Below are 13,209 nucleotides of genomic sequence, written 5' to 3'. Positions count from 1 at the left end.
TCTGATTACTTACCTTTGAGTCTGCACCATATTTCAGGTTGGCCAAGTTCCCTTCATGCCATGTCCATTGAACTGCTCACTTGCTTGCTTGCTCTCCCCCCAAATGAATAGTGTTCTGCTGTTATTCTGAGAAGCAGTGCCTCTTAAGTCAATATTTTCAAGTACATCCCTTGAATGCTCTTTAATCTTTGTTTAAAAACAGACAATTACAGCAGCAGAATCAGGATCTGCGTGAGAAGCTGACTGTCAGCACAAACCAATTGGAGATAATGGAAAGGGATTTTGAATCAAGTCGCCATTACCTTGAAGCAGAGCTGAGCCATGCCAGAGAAGAGATGGACAAACTGAAGGACAAGTTCCGCAGGTCAGCAGCTTCACCCAATGTCTTTGTATAACTTTTCACTCACTGCTCTGTACGTATCTCGGATCAAATCCACACCATGAGCAATGTCAGTGTGATTGTTTGTTGTTCAGACTTCTGCTGTTGAACAATGTGTTGTTTTTTTATGTTAGGTTAAGGGGTGTGAATGAGTACTGCAGAGCTGAGAGTAGTAAAAGGTAGATGTTTTCCATTTGAAACAGTATGTCTGAGGATCAAGTCTCAACAAGATTGCAGGTGGGTGTTATAATACAGGACGACAAAAATGCAATGCAAAACATATTGAGTGAAGCTGCTGCAAACATCCCTTTAATTACCAACAAATTGGATCGTCTGTGTAACCAGCCTGATCTTGTTAAAGTAACTCCACTAAAAAAATCTAATTACCTTTTCTCCCTGCCTATAACTGCCATCCATCACATGTAAATTCCTCAGCTCTTGTAAATTCCTCATTGCCTCGAACTGCCGATCCATTCGATATGATAGGATTCACAACCAACTACATTTATTGGAGATATAACCTTCAGTAACCCTTAAACTCTCCCGAAACTCTCACGTCGACGAGAAGAGCATATCACGCTACTAAAGGCCATCTTGCTCCTTCCAATCTACAGACCCGGAAAATAGCACCATCTTATTGCTCTACAAAACACTGCTCCAGGCTAACCTCATTTTGATGGCTTATATTTTTAAAATTTAATCAAGAGACAGATCCCAATAAAAAATATAATCAAGAAAGAACCCACTCTACTCCCTGTTGTAGCCTTACAGCAAGGCTACACTTAAAACTATTTACTTACCTGTTTCTGTGCTGTGACCTCTCCCAGACAGGTTCCTCCAAGATCAGTTGGGAATTTTGCTGTTTGTTCAGTTTTCCGAAACACACTCCGATGTTCGGCGATAATGAATTCAAACAGCAAAGGCAGTAACTGCGAATTGATTCACTGCTGTGTCAGTTAGCAGTGTGGGTTTCTTTCTCTCTCTCCCTGACAGACCAGGTGCTCGCTGCCTTTATCTTTTAAAAGTGCTGTGATTTTGATTTTTTTTCTCCACGTTCCAAGGATTCTGTGTAATCGAACATGGAGGACGGGAAAATTTTCTGGCTGTAACAGCTGCTCCTTTTTTGAGGTATTTTAGGTGCTGGAGGTGATTTCCTCGATTTCCAGGAGCAGCAATTACTGTTTTATTTGCAGTTGCATTGTTTTGGAACTTTGTAGAGAAAAAAAAGTCAAAACAACAGCAGTTTTAAAAGGGAGAAGAGCAGACAAAGGAAGCACATGGTGAGGTCAGTGCAGGAGAGAGAGAATGCGAAAGACACTGTCAGAGCAGTGAACCTGCGCAGTTACTGCCTTTGCTGTTTGAATTCATGTATCGCTGGACATCGGAGTGCACCTGGGAAAATTAACAAGCAGTGAAATTCACAACTAATCTTGGAGGAACCAGTTTGGGAGAGGTCACAGCACAGAAACAGATAAGTGAATATTTAAGCGTGGCCTTACAGTAAGTTTGCAGTAGTGAGTAGAGTGGGTTCTTTCTTGATTATATGTTTTATTGAGATATGACTCTTGATTAAACTTAAAATATAAGCAATAAGTATTCATTTAACCCAGAGCAATGTTTTGCAGAGGAATAAGACAGTGCTATTTTCTGGGTCTGTAGATTGAAAGAAGCAAAAATGGCCCTTAGTCAAGTGATATGCTCTTCTTGTCGGATGTGGGAGTTTAGCGAGAGTCTACGGGTTACTGAGGATTATAACTGCAAAAAATGCCATTGGTTGCGAATCCTATCAGATCGAATGGATGGGTTGGCGAGGCAGTTAAAGGAATTTACAAGAGCATGGGGATGTAATGGATGGCAGTTATAGGAAAGGGGAAGGGGGGATGTCTCAGATACAGTCACATAGAGAAAGGTAAGGTAGTGCAGGAGTCTTCTGTGGCTATACCCATTTCAAACAAGTATGCTGTTTTGGAGAATGTAGGGGGTGATGGATTCTCAAGGGAACATAGCACAAACAGCCAAGTTTCTGGTATTCAGACTGGCTATAATGTAATGAGAGGTACGTTGGGTGCCAAGTGATCGATTGTCTTAGGGGACTCTCTAGTCTGAGGTACAAACATAGACTGGGACTGCCATAGAGTTAAGGGTTTAGATGGAGAGGAATTTGTTCAGTGTGTACAAGACAACTGGGAAATAAGGCAGGGCAGGTGACTGAGGTGTCAGTGGGGGAGCACTTTGGGGCCTTTCAAAAGCTGAGTGGGGGCAGATGGTAAAGGGACGGCTAGAAAATGGGAAGCCTTTAGAAATGAGATAACAAGAATCCAGAGACAGTATATTCCTATTAGGGTGCAAGGGAAGGCTGGTAGGTATAGAAAATGCTGGATGACTAAAGAAATTGAGGGTTTGGTTAAGAAAAAGAAGGAAGCATATGTCAGGTATAGACAGGATAGATCGAGTGAATCCTTAGAGGAGTGTAAAGAAAGCAGGAGTATACTTAAGAGGGAAATCAGGAGGGCAAAAAGGGGTCATGAGATAGCTTTGGCAAATAGAATTAAGGAGAATCCAAAGGATTTTTACAAATATATTAAGGACAAAAGGGTAACTAGGGAAAGAATAGGGCCCCTCAAAGATCAGCAAAGCGGCCTTTGTGTGGAGCCACAGAAAATGGGGGAGATACTAAATGAGTATTTTGCATCAGTATTTAATGTGGAGAAGGACTTGAAAGACACAGAATGCAGGGAAATAGATGGTGACATCTTGAAAAATGTCCAGATTACAGAGGAGGAAGTGCTGGATGTCTTGAAATGCATAAAAGTGGATAAATCCCCAGGACCTGATCTGGTGTACCCTAGAACTCTGTTGGAAGCTAGGGAAGTGATTGGTGGGCCTCTTACTAAGATATTTGTATCATCGATAGTTACAGGTGAGGTGCCGGAAGACTGGAGGTTAGCTAACATGGTGCCACTGTTTAAGAAGGGTGATAAGGACAAGCCAGGGAACTACAGACCGGTGAGCCTGAAGTCGGTGGTGGGCAAGTTGTTGGAGGGAATCCTGAGGGACAGGAAGTACATGTATTTGGAAAGACAAGGACTGATTAGGCATAATCAACATGGCTTTGTGCATGGGAAATCATGTCTCGCAAACTTGATTGAGTTTTTTTTGAAGAAATAACAGAGGATTGATGAGGGCAGAGAGGTTGATGTGATCTATATGGACTTCAGTAAGGCGTTCGACAAGGTTCCCCATGGGAGACTGATTAGCAAGGTTAGATCTCACAGAATACAGGGAGAACTAGCCTTTTGGATACAGAACTGGCTCAAAGGGTGGTGGTGGAGGGTTGTTTTTCAGACTGAAGGCCTGTGATCAGTGGAGTGCCACAAGAATCGGTGCTGGGTCCACTACTTTTCTTCATTTATATAAATGATTTGGATGTGAGCATAAGAGGTACTATTAGTAAGTTTGCAGATGACACCAAAATTGGAGGTGTCGTAGACAGCAAAGAGGGTTACCTCAGATTACAACAGGATCTTAATCAGATGGGCCAATGGGCTGAGAAGTGGCAGATGGAGTTTAACTCTGATCAATGTGAGGTGCTGCACTTTGGGAAAGCAAATCTTAGCAGGACTTATACACTTAATGGTAAGCTCCTAGGGAGTGTTGCAGAACAAAGAGACCTTAAAGTGCAGGTTCATAGCTCTTTGAAAGTGGAATCGCAGGTAGATAGGATAGTGAAGAAGGCATTTGGTATGCTTTCCTTTATTGATCAGAGTATTGAGTACAGGAGTTGGGAGGTCATGTTGTGGCTGTACAGGACATTGGATAGGCCACTGTTGGAATATTGCGTGCAATGCTGGTCTCCTTCCTATCGGAAAGATGTTGTGAAACTTGAAAGGGTTCAGAAAAGATTTACAAGGATGTTGCCAGGGTTGGAGGATTTGAGCTATCGGGAGAGGTTGAACAGACTGGGGTGTCCCTGGAGTGTCAGAAGCTGAGGGGTGACTTTACAGAGGTTTATAAAATCATGATGGGCATGGATAGGATAAATAGGCAAAGTCTTTTCCCTGGGGCAGGGGAGTCTAGAACTAGAGGGCATAGGTTTAGGATGAGAGGGGAAAGATAGTGAAAAGACCTCAGGGGCAACTTTTTCACACAGAGGGTGGTACGTGTATGGAATGAGCTGCCAGAGGATGTAGTGGAGGCTGGTACAATTGCAACATTTAAGAGGCATTTGGATGGGTATATGAATAGGAAGGGTTTGGAGGGATATGGGCCGGGTGCTGGCAGGTGGGACTAGATTGGGTTGGGATGTTGGTCAGCATGGACGGGTTGGACCGAAAGGTCTGTTTCCATGCTGAACATCTCTAAGACTCTAATTGCAACAGCGTATAAAACAGTAATTGCTGCTCCTGGAGTTTGAGGAAATCACCCCCAAACCTAAAATACCTCAAGCAAGGAGCAGCCTGTTACAGCCATAAATTTTTCCCATCCTCCATTTTGGATTACCCAGAATCCTTCTGGGTCAGAAGTGGGGATGCTCATTGATGATTGTACAATGTTCAGTGTCATTTGCGATGATTCCGAGCTGGGGGAGATTTTAGAGTTATGAAGCAAAGCATGTCCAAATGCAGCAAGACCTGGGCGGTATCTCACTTTCGGCTGACAATTGTCAAGTAATGTTCACACCAGACAAATGGCAGCTAATGACTGCCTCCAACAAAATCCAATCTAACCATCACCTCTTGATACTCAGTGGCATTATTGTCATCAAATCACCCACAATCAACCTCCTGTGTGTTACTATTGATCAGAAACTGAACCTGTACCAGCTATATAAATACACTGGCTATGAGAGCAGATCAGGGACTATGGATCCTGCAATCAGTATTCCCCTCCTTACTCCCCAAAGCCTGTCCTCCATGTAGGAGAGTGTGATGGAATACTCCCCACTTCCTGAACAGCAACAAGCTTCACACCATCCAGAATAAGCCAGCCATTTGGTACCACATCCACATACATCCACTTCCTCTACATTTGATGCTGACTAACAGCAATGTGTGTACTAACTATATAGTGCACTGCAGAAACTCCGTAACGCTGCTTAGACAGCACTTTCCAAGCCCACAATCACTTCCATCTTGAAGGACAAGGGCAGCAGATACATAGGAACACCATCATCTGCAAGTTCCCCTCTAAGCCACTCACCATCCTGATTTGGAAGCATATTGCTGTTCCTTCACTGTTGCTGGGTCAAAATCCTTGAAGGCAGCTTACCACACCTTCCCCAGGGTAACTAGAGATGGGCAGGTATTCCTGGCTAGTTAGCCAGCCATCACTGTGTCCTGTGAAAGGATAGTTGGATATTTGCAGGCTGGGCATTGTTAGAGCTATCCAGTCAGTTTCCATTTCCAAGCATGTTTATCTGTCTATGGTCTACTTCCCTGAACTGTCCATCTGATATCCCCCTTTATCTTCACATCCAGAGCATTTAAAAACAGTGATTCCAGGGTATTTCCACTGGCTGTCTTACAACGTTCTTCCTCGCGTCTCTCCCTGCAGCTTTTGCCCAAAATCTTAAGTTTGTGTCCTCCAGAACTGCTTAACACTTGAGCACTGAACTCCAAATTGTTTTTCTGAAAGACTGTGTGGTTTTCTAGTTCATTTCCTCAGAGCTGAGCCCACTACAGTGTATCCTCAACCCTCTGTTTCCTCCATCCACTCAGCTGCTTGTTAACCGGTGGGAACTCCAAACTGCACACAGCCCGGATCTCCAGGATGCTGGATTCTCGACATGGGATCCCTGTTTGTCAATGATTCACTGTAAAATCTGATGGGGATTCTTTCCTCTGCCCATGTAGATTGCAGAATAGCTACACTGCATCACAGCGAGCTAACCAAGAGCTGGAGGACAAGTTGCATGCCCTGGTGAGTAACCATGTTAATGCAGTTCACTATCTGTAGGGGTACCAGTCTTTGGTTTTCAGAACATACAGCTATTGCATAGCAGTGACTGTGTTTGATGCCAGGTTGGTCTAACCAACAGAAGTGCGTACGTATACTAGTGTATGTAACTTTGAATGTGCAATGCAACTCACTATTGTTAGTCACTTAGTCTCTATCATGTGAATGAATTTATATTGTTTTGTGATGTAATGCCAGTCTGATATCCTAAATTTCTTTTCCATTTATATAAAACGAAAAAGAGTGGTCCTTTAGAGGATGAGAAAGGGGGATTTAGTTACGAGATATGATGAAATCGCTGAGGCATTGAATGGCTATTTTGTGTTGAGCAGACGCAGCATGGGTTCATGAAGGACTCTACTCGGTAAACATTCTTAAAGCTAAGACACTTTTTAACAATAAAGGAATTAAGGGATACAGTGAGAGGGTGGGGAAGTGGAGCTGAGTCAATGAAAAGATCATAGAACATAGAACAATACAGCGTAGAACAGGCCCTTCGGCCCTCGATGTTGCATCTACCTGTGAACTATTCTAAGCTCATCCCCCTACACTATCCCATCATCATCCATGTGCTTATCCAACTAAGATCAGCCATGATCTTACTGAATGGGGGCCTGGGCTCGAAAGAGCAAATGGCCCACTCCTGCTCCTAGTTCTTACGTTGACATTTTGACATTGCCTGAACAGAATGCTTTGTGTAAGGGAATGTTTAAAAAGTTGATGTAAACAAGGTATCAGAGAATTATTTGAGTTTATTGATGATGTACAGGTTTTGTGTTGTTTAGTAGATTGCATGTGTAGTATCCCAGATCTCCAAATGTGTTCATGATCCTCTGAGACCAGTTTAAAGAGAAAAGAGAGACTTGTTTTTATAATTGTGCCTTTCACAGTAGCAGGGTGTCCTAAAATACCACAGACTTTTACTGCATGGCAGGAGGCTACTTGGCCTGTCAGTTGTGCTAGATTTGTCTACTTTGTCATCCCCATCCATTCCCATGACTTGGAAAACTAGTCCCCTTCAAATTCCTGATGAAGGGCTTTTGCCTGAAATGTCGAGTCTCCTTCTAGGATGCTGCCTGACCCGCTGTGCTTTTCCAGCACCACACTCTTGACTCTAATCTCCAGCATCTTCAGTCCTGACTTGTGCCCTTCAAATACATGTCCAATTTAAGAGGTTATCCCAAATGTACAGCACAGAAATGTGAGATTTGGTCTAACTTTGCTGTACTGGTAATATGCTCCATCTACCTCTTCCCATTCGATCGATCTCCTCCCAGACTTTTAGCGTATCCTTCCATTTCCTTGTGATTCATTTACTGAAGTTTCCTAGCAACATACTATTCCATGTTCCATGCCTTTTCCCTGCAACTCTGCAATTCTCTTTCAAAATCACAGTTGAATCGGCCTCCTTTCAGGCAGCGGCTCTGGGTTTTGACCCTCCCCCAAGTGGGAGCGGTTTATCTTGATCTCCTTGGAACATCTTAATCAGGTTTCTTCTCCAAAGGGAACGGTCTGGTTTTCTCTGGTCAGTCCTTGAACTGAAATCTTTCATCTCTGGGGTCATCCTTGTGATTCTTTACTGTACCGTCCCATCTTTACAAAAGGGTGTGTCCTTCATGGGATTTGGATGTTGCAGCTTCAGCCACCATTTCTGATCCATCCCGAGTTGTTCAGAAGGCAATTAAAAATCAGCCTCATTGCTGTGGGTCTGGAGTCACATGTAGGCCAGACCAGGTAAGGATGACAGATTTCCTTTCCGAAGGGACATTGGTTACGTTAGATTTTCCTGATAATAATTACATGGTCATCACTGGGCTCTGAATTCCAGGTTTGTTTATTGAACTCCAATTCCACAATCTGGTGTGGTGGAATTTGAACCCATGTTCCCAGAACATTACCTGGGTCTAATTCTAATGACAATAACACAGGGACATCTAGAATTGGCTGGAATACTGCAGGGAAGGCTGAAGCAGTGATTTCCAAAGGTTCTCCATATCTTCTCTGCCTTAGTAGTGTAGCCAGTGTCAGTGCTTCTGATCCTTATTGACTCATTCAGATGACAAAGCAGGGAACCCTGTCATTCTCTGAGACCTTTACAGCAAAAGGAGAGCCATTCAATCCATCATGCCTGCACTGGTCAACAAACATCTGACTGCATTAAAGCCCATCTTACAGCTTTTGGCCCAGTTAGAAGTGATGCTGGTCACTGGGGTCAGGTGACTTGCTTTCTCAAACACCCAGTTTAAAACAGTTTGTTTTCATTTTAGCTCACTATTTTAAAATGGGCAGGAATGAAAAGACATGGTGATCGCCTTATACTTGACTGTCAGATCCCTGATCAACCTTCACTGCCACAAGGGAAATAACCCCAGCCAATGGAATCCTTCACTCAGACTCACCAGCTCAGGCAGCATCTTGGCAAATCCCCTCAGCTCCCTTCTCCAGGACAATCACCATTTCTCTGTAATAAGGCAACCCAGACAGCACACAGGACTCCAGTTGTGGTCTTACAAGCTTTTTATACAATTCCAGCACAGCCTGATTACTCTGGTACTCTGTGCCTTGACTTCTGAGGCCAAGTTTTCCAAATACCTTGTTTGGCACTTGACCTGACTACCCTACCAGTTTTAGGGATCTATGGAAATGCCCACCAAGGTCCTTCTGACGACTGGGACAGTCTCAGGTCCCACAATTCGTCATGTAATGCCTTGTCTTGTTAACCCTCCTTCAGTGCATTACCCCTCACTTTTCCAGGTTGGATGTTATTTCTCACTGCTGTGCCCAACCAGTTGATATCCTCCCGCAGTTTATGGTTCTCTTCATTATTTACCACAACTAATTTCTGCACCTTCTGTGAACTGCTTGACTGTAGCCCTACTATAAGGCCATAGGAAATCCTCTGCACCTGACCTCTCTGTTTCAGGAGAAAGTGAGGACTGCAGATGCTGGGGATCAGAGCTTAAAACAGTGTTGCTGGAAAAGCGCAGCAGGTCAGGCAGCATCAAAGGAGCAGGAGAATCGATGTTTCGGGCATAAGCCCTTCTTCAGGAATGAGAAGGGTGTGCCAAGCAGGCTGAGATAAAAGGTAGGGAGGAAGGACTTGGGGGAGGGGCGTTGGGAATACGATAGGTGGAAGGAGGTTAAGGTGAGGGTGATAGGCCGGAGAGGGGGTGTGGGGGAGAGGTCGGGAAGAAGATTGCAGGTCCAGAAGGTGGTGCTGCATCTTAGGGTTGGGACTGAGAAAAGGTGGGGGGAGGGGAAATGAGGAAGCTGGAGAAATCTGCATTCATTTTGTAGTTGGAGGGTTCCTAGGCGGAAGATGAGGCGCTCTTCCTCCAGCCGTCGTGTTGCTATGGTCTGGCGATGGAGGAGGCCAAGGACCTGCATGCCCTTGGTGGAGTGGGAGCGGGGGGTCAAAGTGTTCCGCCTTTGGGTTGGGTTGGTTGGTGCGGGTGTCCCAGAGGTGTTCTCTGAAACGTTCCGCAAGTAGGCGGCCTGTCTCCCCAATGTAGAGGAGGCCACATCGGGTGCAGCGGATGCAATAAATGATGTGTGTGGAGGTGCAGTTGAATTTCAGACGAATATGGAAGGATCCCTTGGGTCCTTGGAGGGAAGTGAGGGGGGAGGTGTGGGCGCAAGTTTTGCATTTCTTGCAGTTGCAGGGGAAGGTGCCGGGAGTGGAGGTTGGGTTGGTGGAGGGTGTGGATCTGACGAGGGAATCGAGGAGGGAGTGGTCTTTCCAGAACGCTGATAGGGGTGGGGAGGGAAATATATCCCTGGTGGTGGGGTCTGTTTAGGAGGTGGCGGAAATGACGAAGGATGATACGATGTATCTGGAGGTTGGTGGGGTGGCAGGTGAGGACCAGTGGGGTTCTGTCCTGGTGGCGATTGGAGGGGCAGGGTACGAGGGCAGAGGAACGAGAAGTGGAGGAGATGCAGTGGAGGGCATCGTCAACCACGTCTGAGGGGAAATTGCGGTCTTTGAAGAAGGAGGCCATCTGGGTTGTTCGGTATTGGAACTGGTCCTCCTGGGAGCAGATGCAGCGAAGGCGAAGGAATTGGGAATATGGGATGGCGTTTTTACAGGGGGCAGGGTGGGAGAAGGTGTAATCTAGGTAGCTGTGGGAGTCAGTCGGTTTATAGTAAACGTCCGTGTTGAGTCGGTTGTTCGAGATAGAAATGGAGGGGTCTAGGAAGGGGAGGGAGGAGTCTGAGACGGTCCAGTTAAATTTGAGGTCACGGTGGAAGGTGTTAGTAATGTGTATAAACTGTTCAACCTCACAGAAATCTACATTTCTCCAACTTCGTCATTTCCCCTCCTCCCCACCTTATCACAGTCCCAACCCCCAGATTCAGACCCACCCTCTTGACCTGCAATCTTCTTCCCGACCTCTCCGCCCCCACCCCCTCTCTGGCCTATCAGCCTCATCCTCACCTCCTTCCAGCTATTGTATGCCCAGTGCTCCTCCCCCAAATTCCCTCCCCCCTACCTTTTATCTTAGCCTGCTTGGCACACCAGCCTCATTCCTGAAGAAGAGCTTATACCCAAAACGTCGATTCTTCTGCTCCTCAGATGCTGCCTGGCCTGCTGTGTTCTTCCAGCACCACATTTTTCAACTCTGTTACTGTGTACAGTGTGTAAATATATCAGGAACAGAGCAATCCTGTGCTGATTTATGGAGGGTTACTGTGTACAGTGTGTAAATATATCAGGAACACAGTAACCCAGTGCTGATTTATGGGGGGGGGGTGCGGTTACTGTGCTCAGTGTCTAGTTATATAATAGGAACATAGTCATCCAGTCCTGAAGTATTGAGAGTGGAGGGGTTTACTGTGTGCAGTGTGTCGATATGTCAGGAACACAGTAATCCAGTGCTGATTTATGGGGAGTTACTGTGTACAGTGTGTCGATATATCAGTAACACAGTAATCCAGTGCTGATTTATGGGGCGTTACTGTGTACAGTGTGTCGATATATCAGTAACACAGTGATCCAGTGCTGATTTATGGGGGGTTACTGTGTGCAGTGTGTCGATATGTCAGGAACACAGTAATCCAGTGCTGATTTATGGGGAGTTACTGTGTACAGTGTGTCGATATATCAGGAACACAGTAACCCAGTGCTGATTTATGGGGGAGTTACTGTGTGCAGTGTGTCGATATATCAGGAACACAGTAATCCAGTGCTGGTTTATGGGGTGTTGCTGTGTACGTGTGCTGTTGTGTTGATGTATCAGGAACACAGTAATCCAGTGCTGATTTATGGGGAGTTTCTGTGTACAGTGTGTCGATTTTTTTTTTAGATTAGATTAGATTACTTACAGTGTGGAAACAGGCCCTTCGGCCCAACAAGTCCACATTGACCCGCCGAAGCGCAACCCACCCATACCCCTACATTTACCCCTTTAACCTAACACTACGGGCAATTTAGCATGGCCAATTCACCTGACCCGCACATCTTTGTGACTGTGGGAGGAAACCGGAGCACCCGAAGGAAACCCACGCAGACATGGGGAGAATGTGCAAACTCCACACAGACAGTCGCCTGAGTCGGGAATTGAACCCGGGTCTCTGGCGCTGTGAGGCAGCAGTGCTAACCACTGCGCCACCGTGTCGCCCACGATATGTCAGGAACACAGTAATCCAGTGCTGATTTATGGGGAGTTACTGTGTACAGTGTGTCGATATATCAGGAACACAGTAATCCAGTGCTGGTTTATGGAATGTTGCTGTGTACAGTGTGTCGATATGTCAGGAACAGTGTAATCCAGTGCTGATTTATGGGGGGTTACTGTGTACAGTGTGTCGATATGTCAGGAACAGTGTAATCCAGTGCTGCTCTTTGGGGTGTTACGGTGTACAGTGTGTCGATATGTCAGGAACACAGTAATCCAGTGCTGATTTATGGGGTGTTACTGTGTGCAGTGTGTCGATATATCAGGAACAGTGTAATCCAGTGCTGATTTGTGGGGTGTTACTGTGTGCAGTGTGTCGATATATCAGGAACACAGTAATCCAGTGCTGATTTATGGGGTGTTACTGTGTGCAGTGTGTCGATATATCAGGAACACAGTAATCCAGTGCTGATTTATGGGGTGTTACTGTGTACAGTGTGTCGATATATCAGGAACACAGTAATCCAGTGCTGGTGTATGGGGGGTTACTGTGTGCAGTGTGTCGATATATCAGGAACACAGTAATCCAGTGCTGGTGTATGGGGGGTTACTGTGTACAGTGTGTCGATATATCAGGAACACAGTAATCCAGTGCTGGTGTATGGGGGGTTACTGTGTGCAGTGTGTCGATATGTCAGGAACACAGTAATCCAGTGCTGGTTTATGGGGAGTTACTGTGTGCAGTGTGTCGATATGTCAGGAACACTGTAATCCAGTTCTGATTTATAGGGGGTTACTGTGTACAGTGTGTCGATATATCAGGAACACAGTAATCCAGTGCTGGTTTATGGGGAGTTACTGTGTGCAGTGTGTCGATATGTCAGGAACACAGTAATCCAGTGCTGATTTATGGGGCGTTACTGTGTACAGTATGTCGATATATCAGTAACACAGTAATCCAGTGCTGATTTATGGGGGGTTACTGTGTGCAGTGTGTCGATATGTCAGGAACAGTGTAATCCAGTGCTGATTTAAGGGGTGTTACTGTGTACAGTGTGTCGATATATCAGGAACACAGTAACCCAGTGCTGATTTATGGGGGAGTTACTGTGTACAGTGTGTCGATATATCAGGAACACAGTAACCCAGTGCTGATTTATGGGGGAGTTACTGTGTGCAGTGTGTCGATATATCAGGAACACAGTAATCCAGTGCTGATTTATGGGGGAGTTACTGTGTGCAGTGTGTCGATATGTCAGG

At 45.4% G+C, this 13,209-nt stretch overlaps 1 protein-coding gene across 5 annotated transcripts in view; it reads left to right on the top strand.

Annotated features, from left to right (window-relative positions):
* The window catches only part of tjap1 (tight junction associated protein 1 (peripheral)), an 84,553-nt gene that overhangs the window by 61,878 nt on the left and 9,466 nt on the right, over positions 1-13,209 (top strand). For all 5 annotated transcript variants that reach the window (XM_087984477.1, XM_043687366.2, XM_043687365.2 and 2 more), the window contains 2 exons: positions 203-364; positions 6,232-6,298. In XM_087984477.1, coding sequence (XP_087840603.1) covers positions 270-364; positions 6,232-6,298 — 162 coding nt within the window. In that variant the 5' untranslated portion in view covers positions 203-269. The remainder of the gene's footprint in view (positions 1-202; positions 365-6,231; positions 6,299-13,209) is intronic.

Source organism: Chiloscyllium plagiosum, unplaced genomic scaffold (assembly GCF_037043375.1).
Source record: "Chiloscyllium plagiosum isolate Xiang-an unplaced genomic scaffold, Cpla_swu_hap1 HiC_scaffold_3, whole genome shotgun sequence".
Lineage (NCBI taxonomy): Eukaryota > Metazoa > Chordata > Chondrichthyes > Orectolobiformes > Hemiscylliidae > Chiloscyllium > Chiloscyllium plagiosum.
Note: the sequence above shows the minus strand (reverse complement) of the source record. Positions and strands in the feature narration are given on the sequence as shown.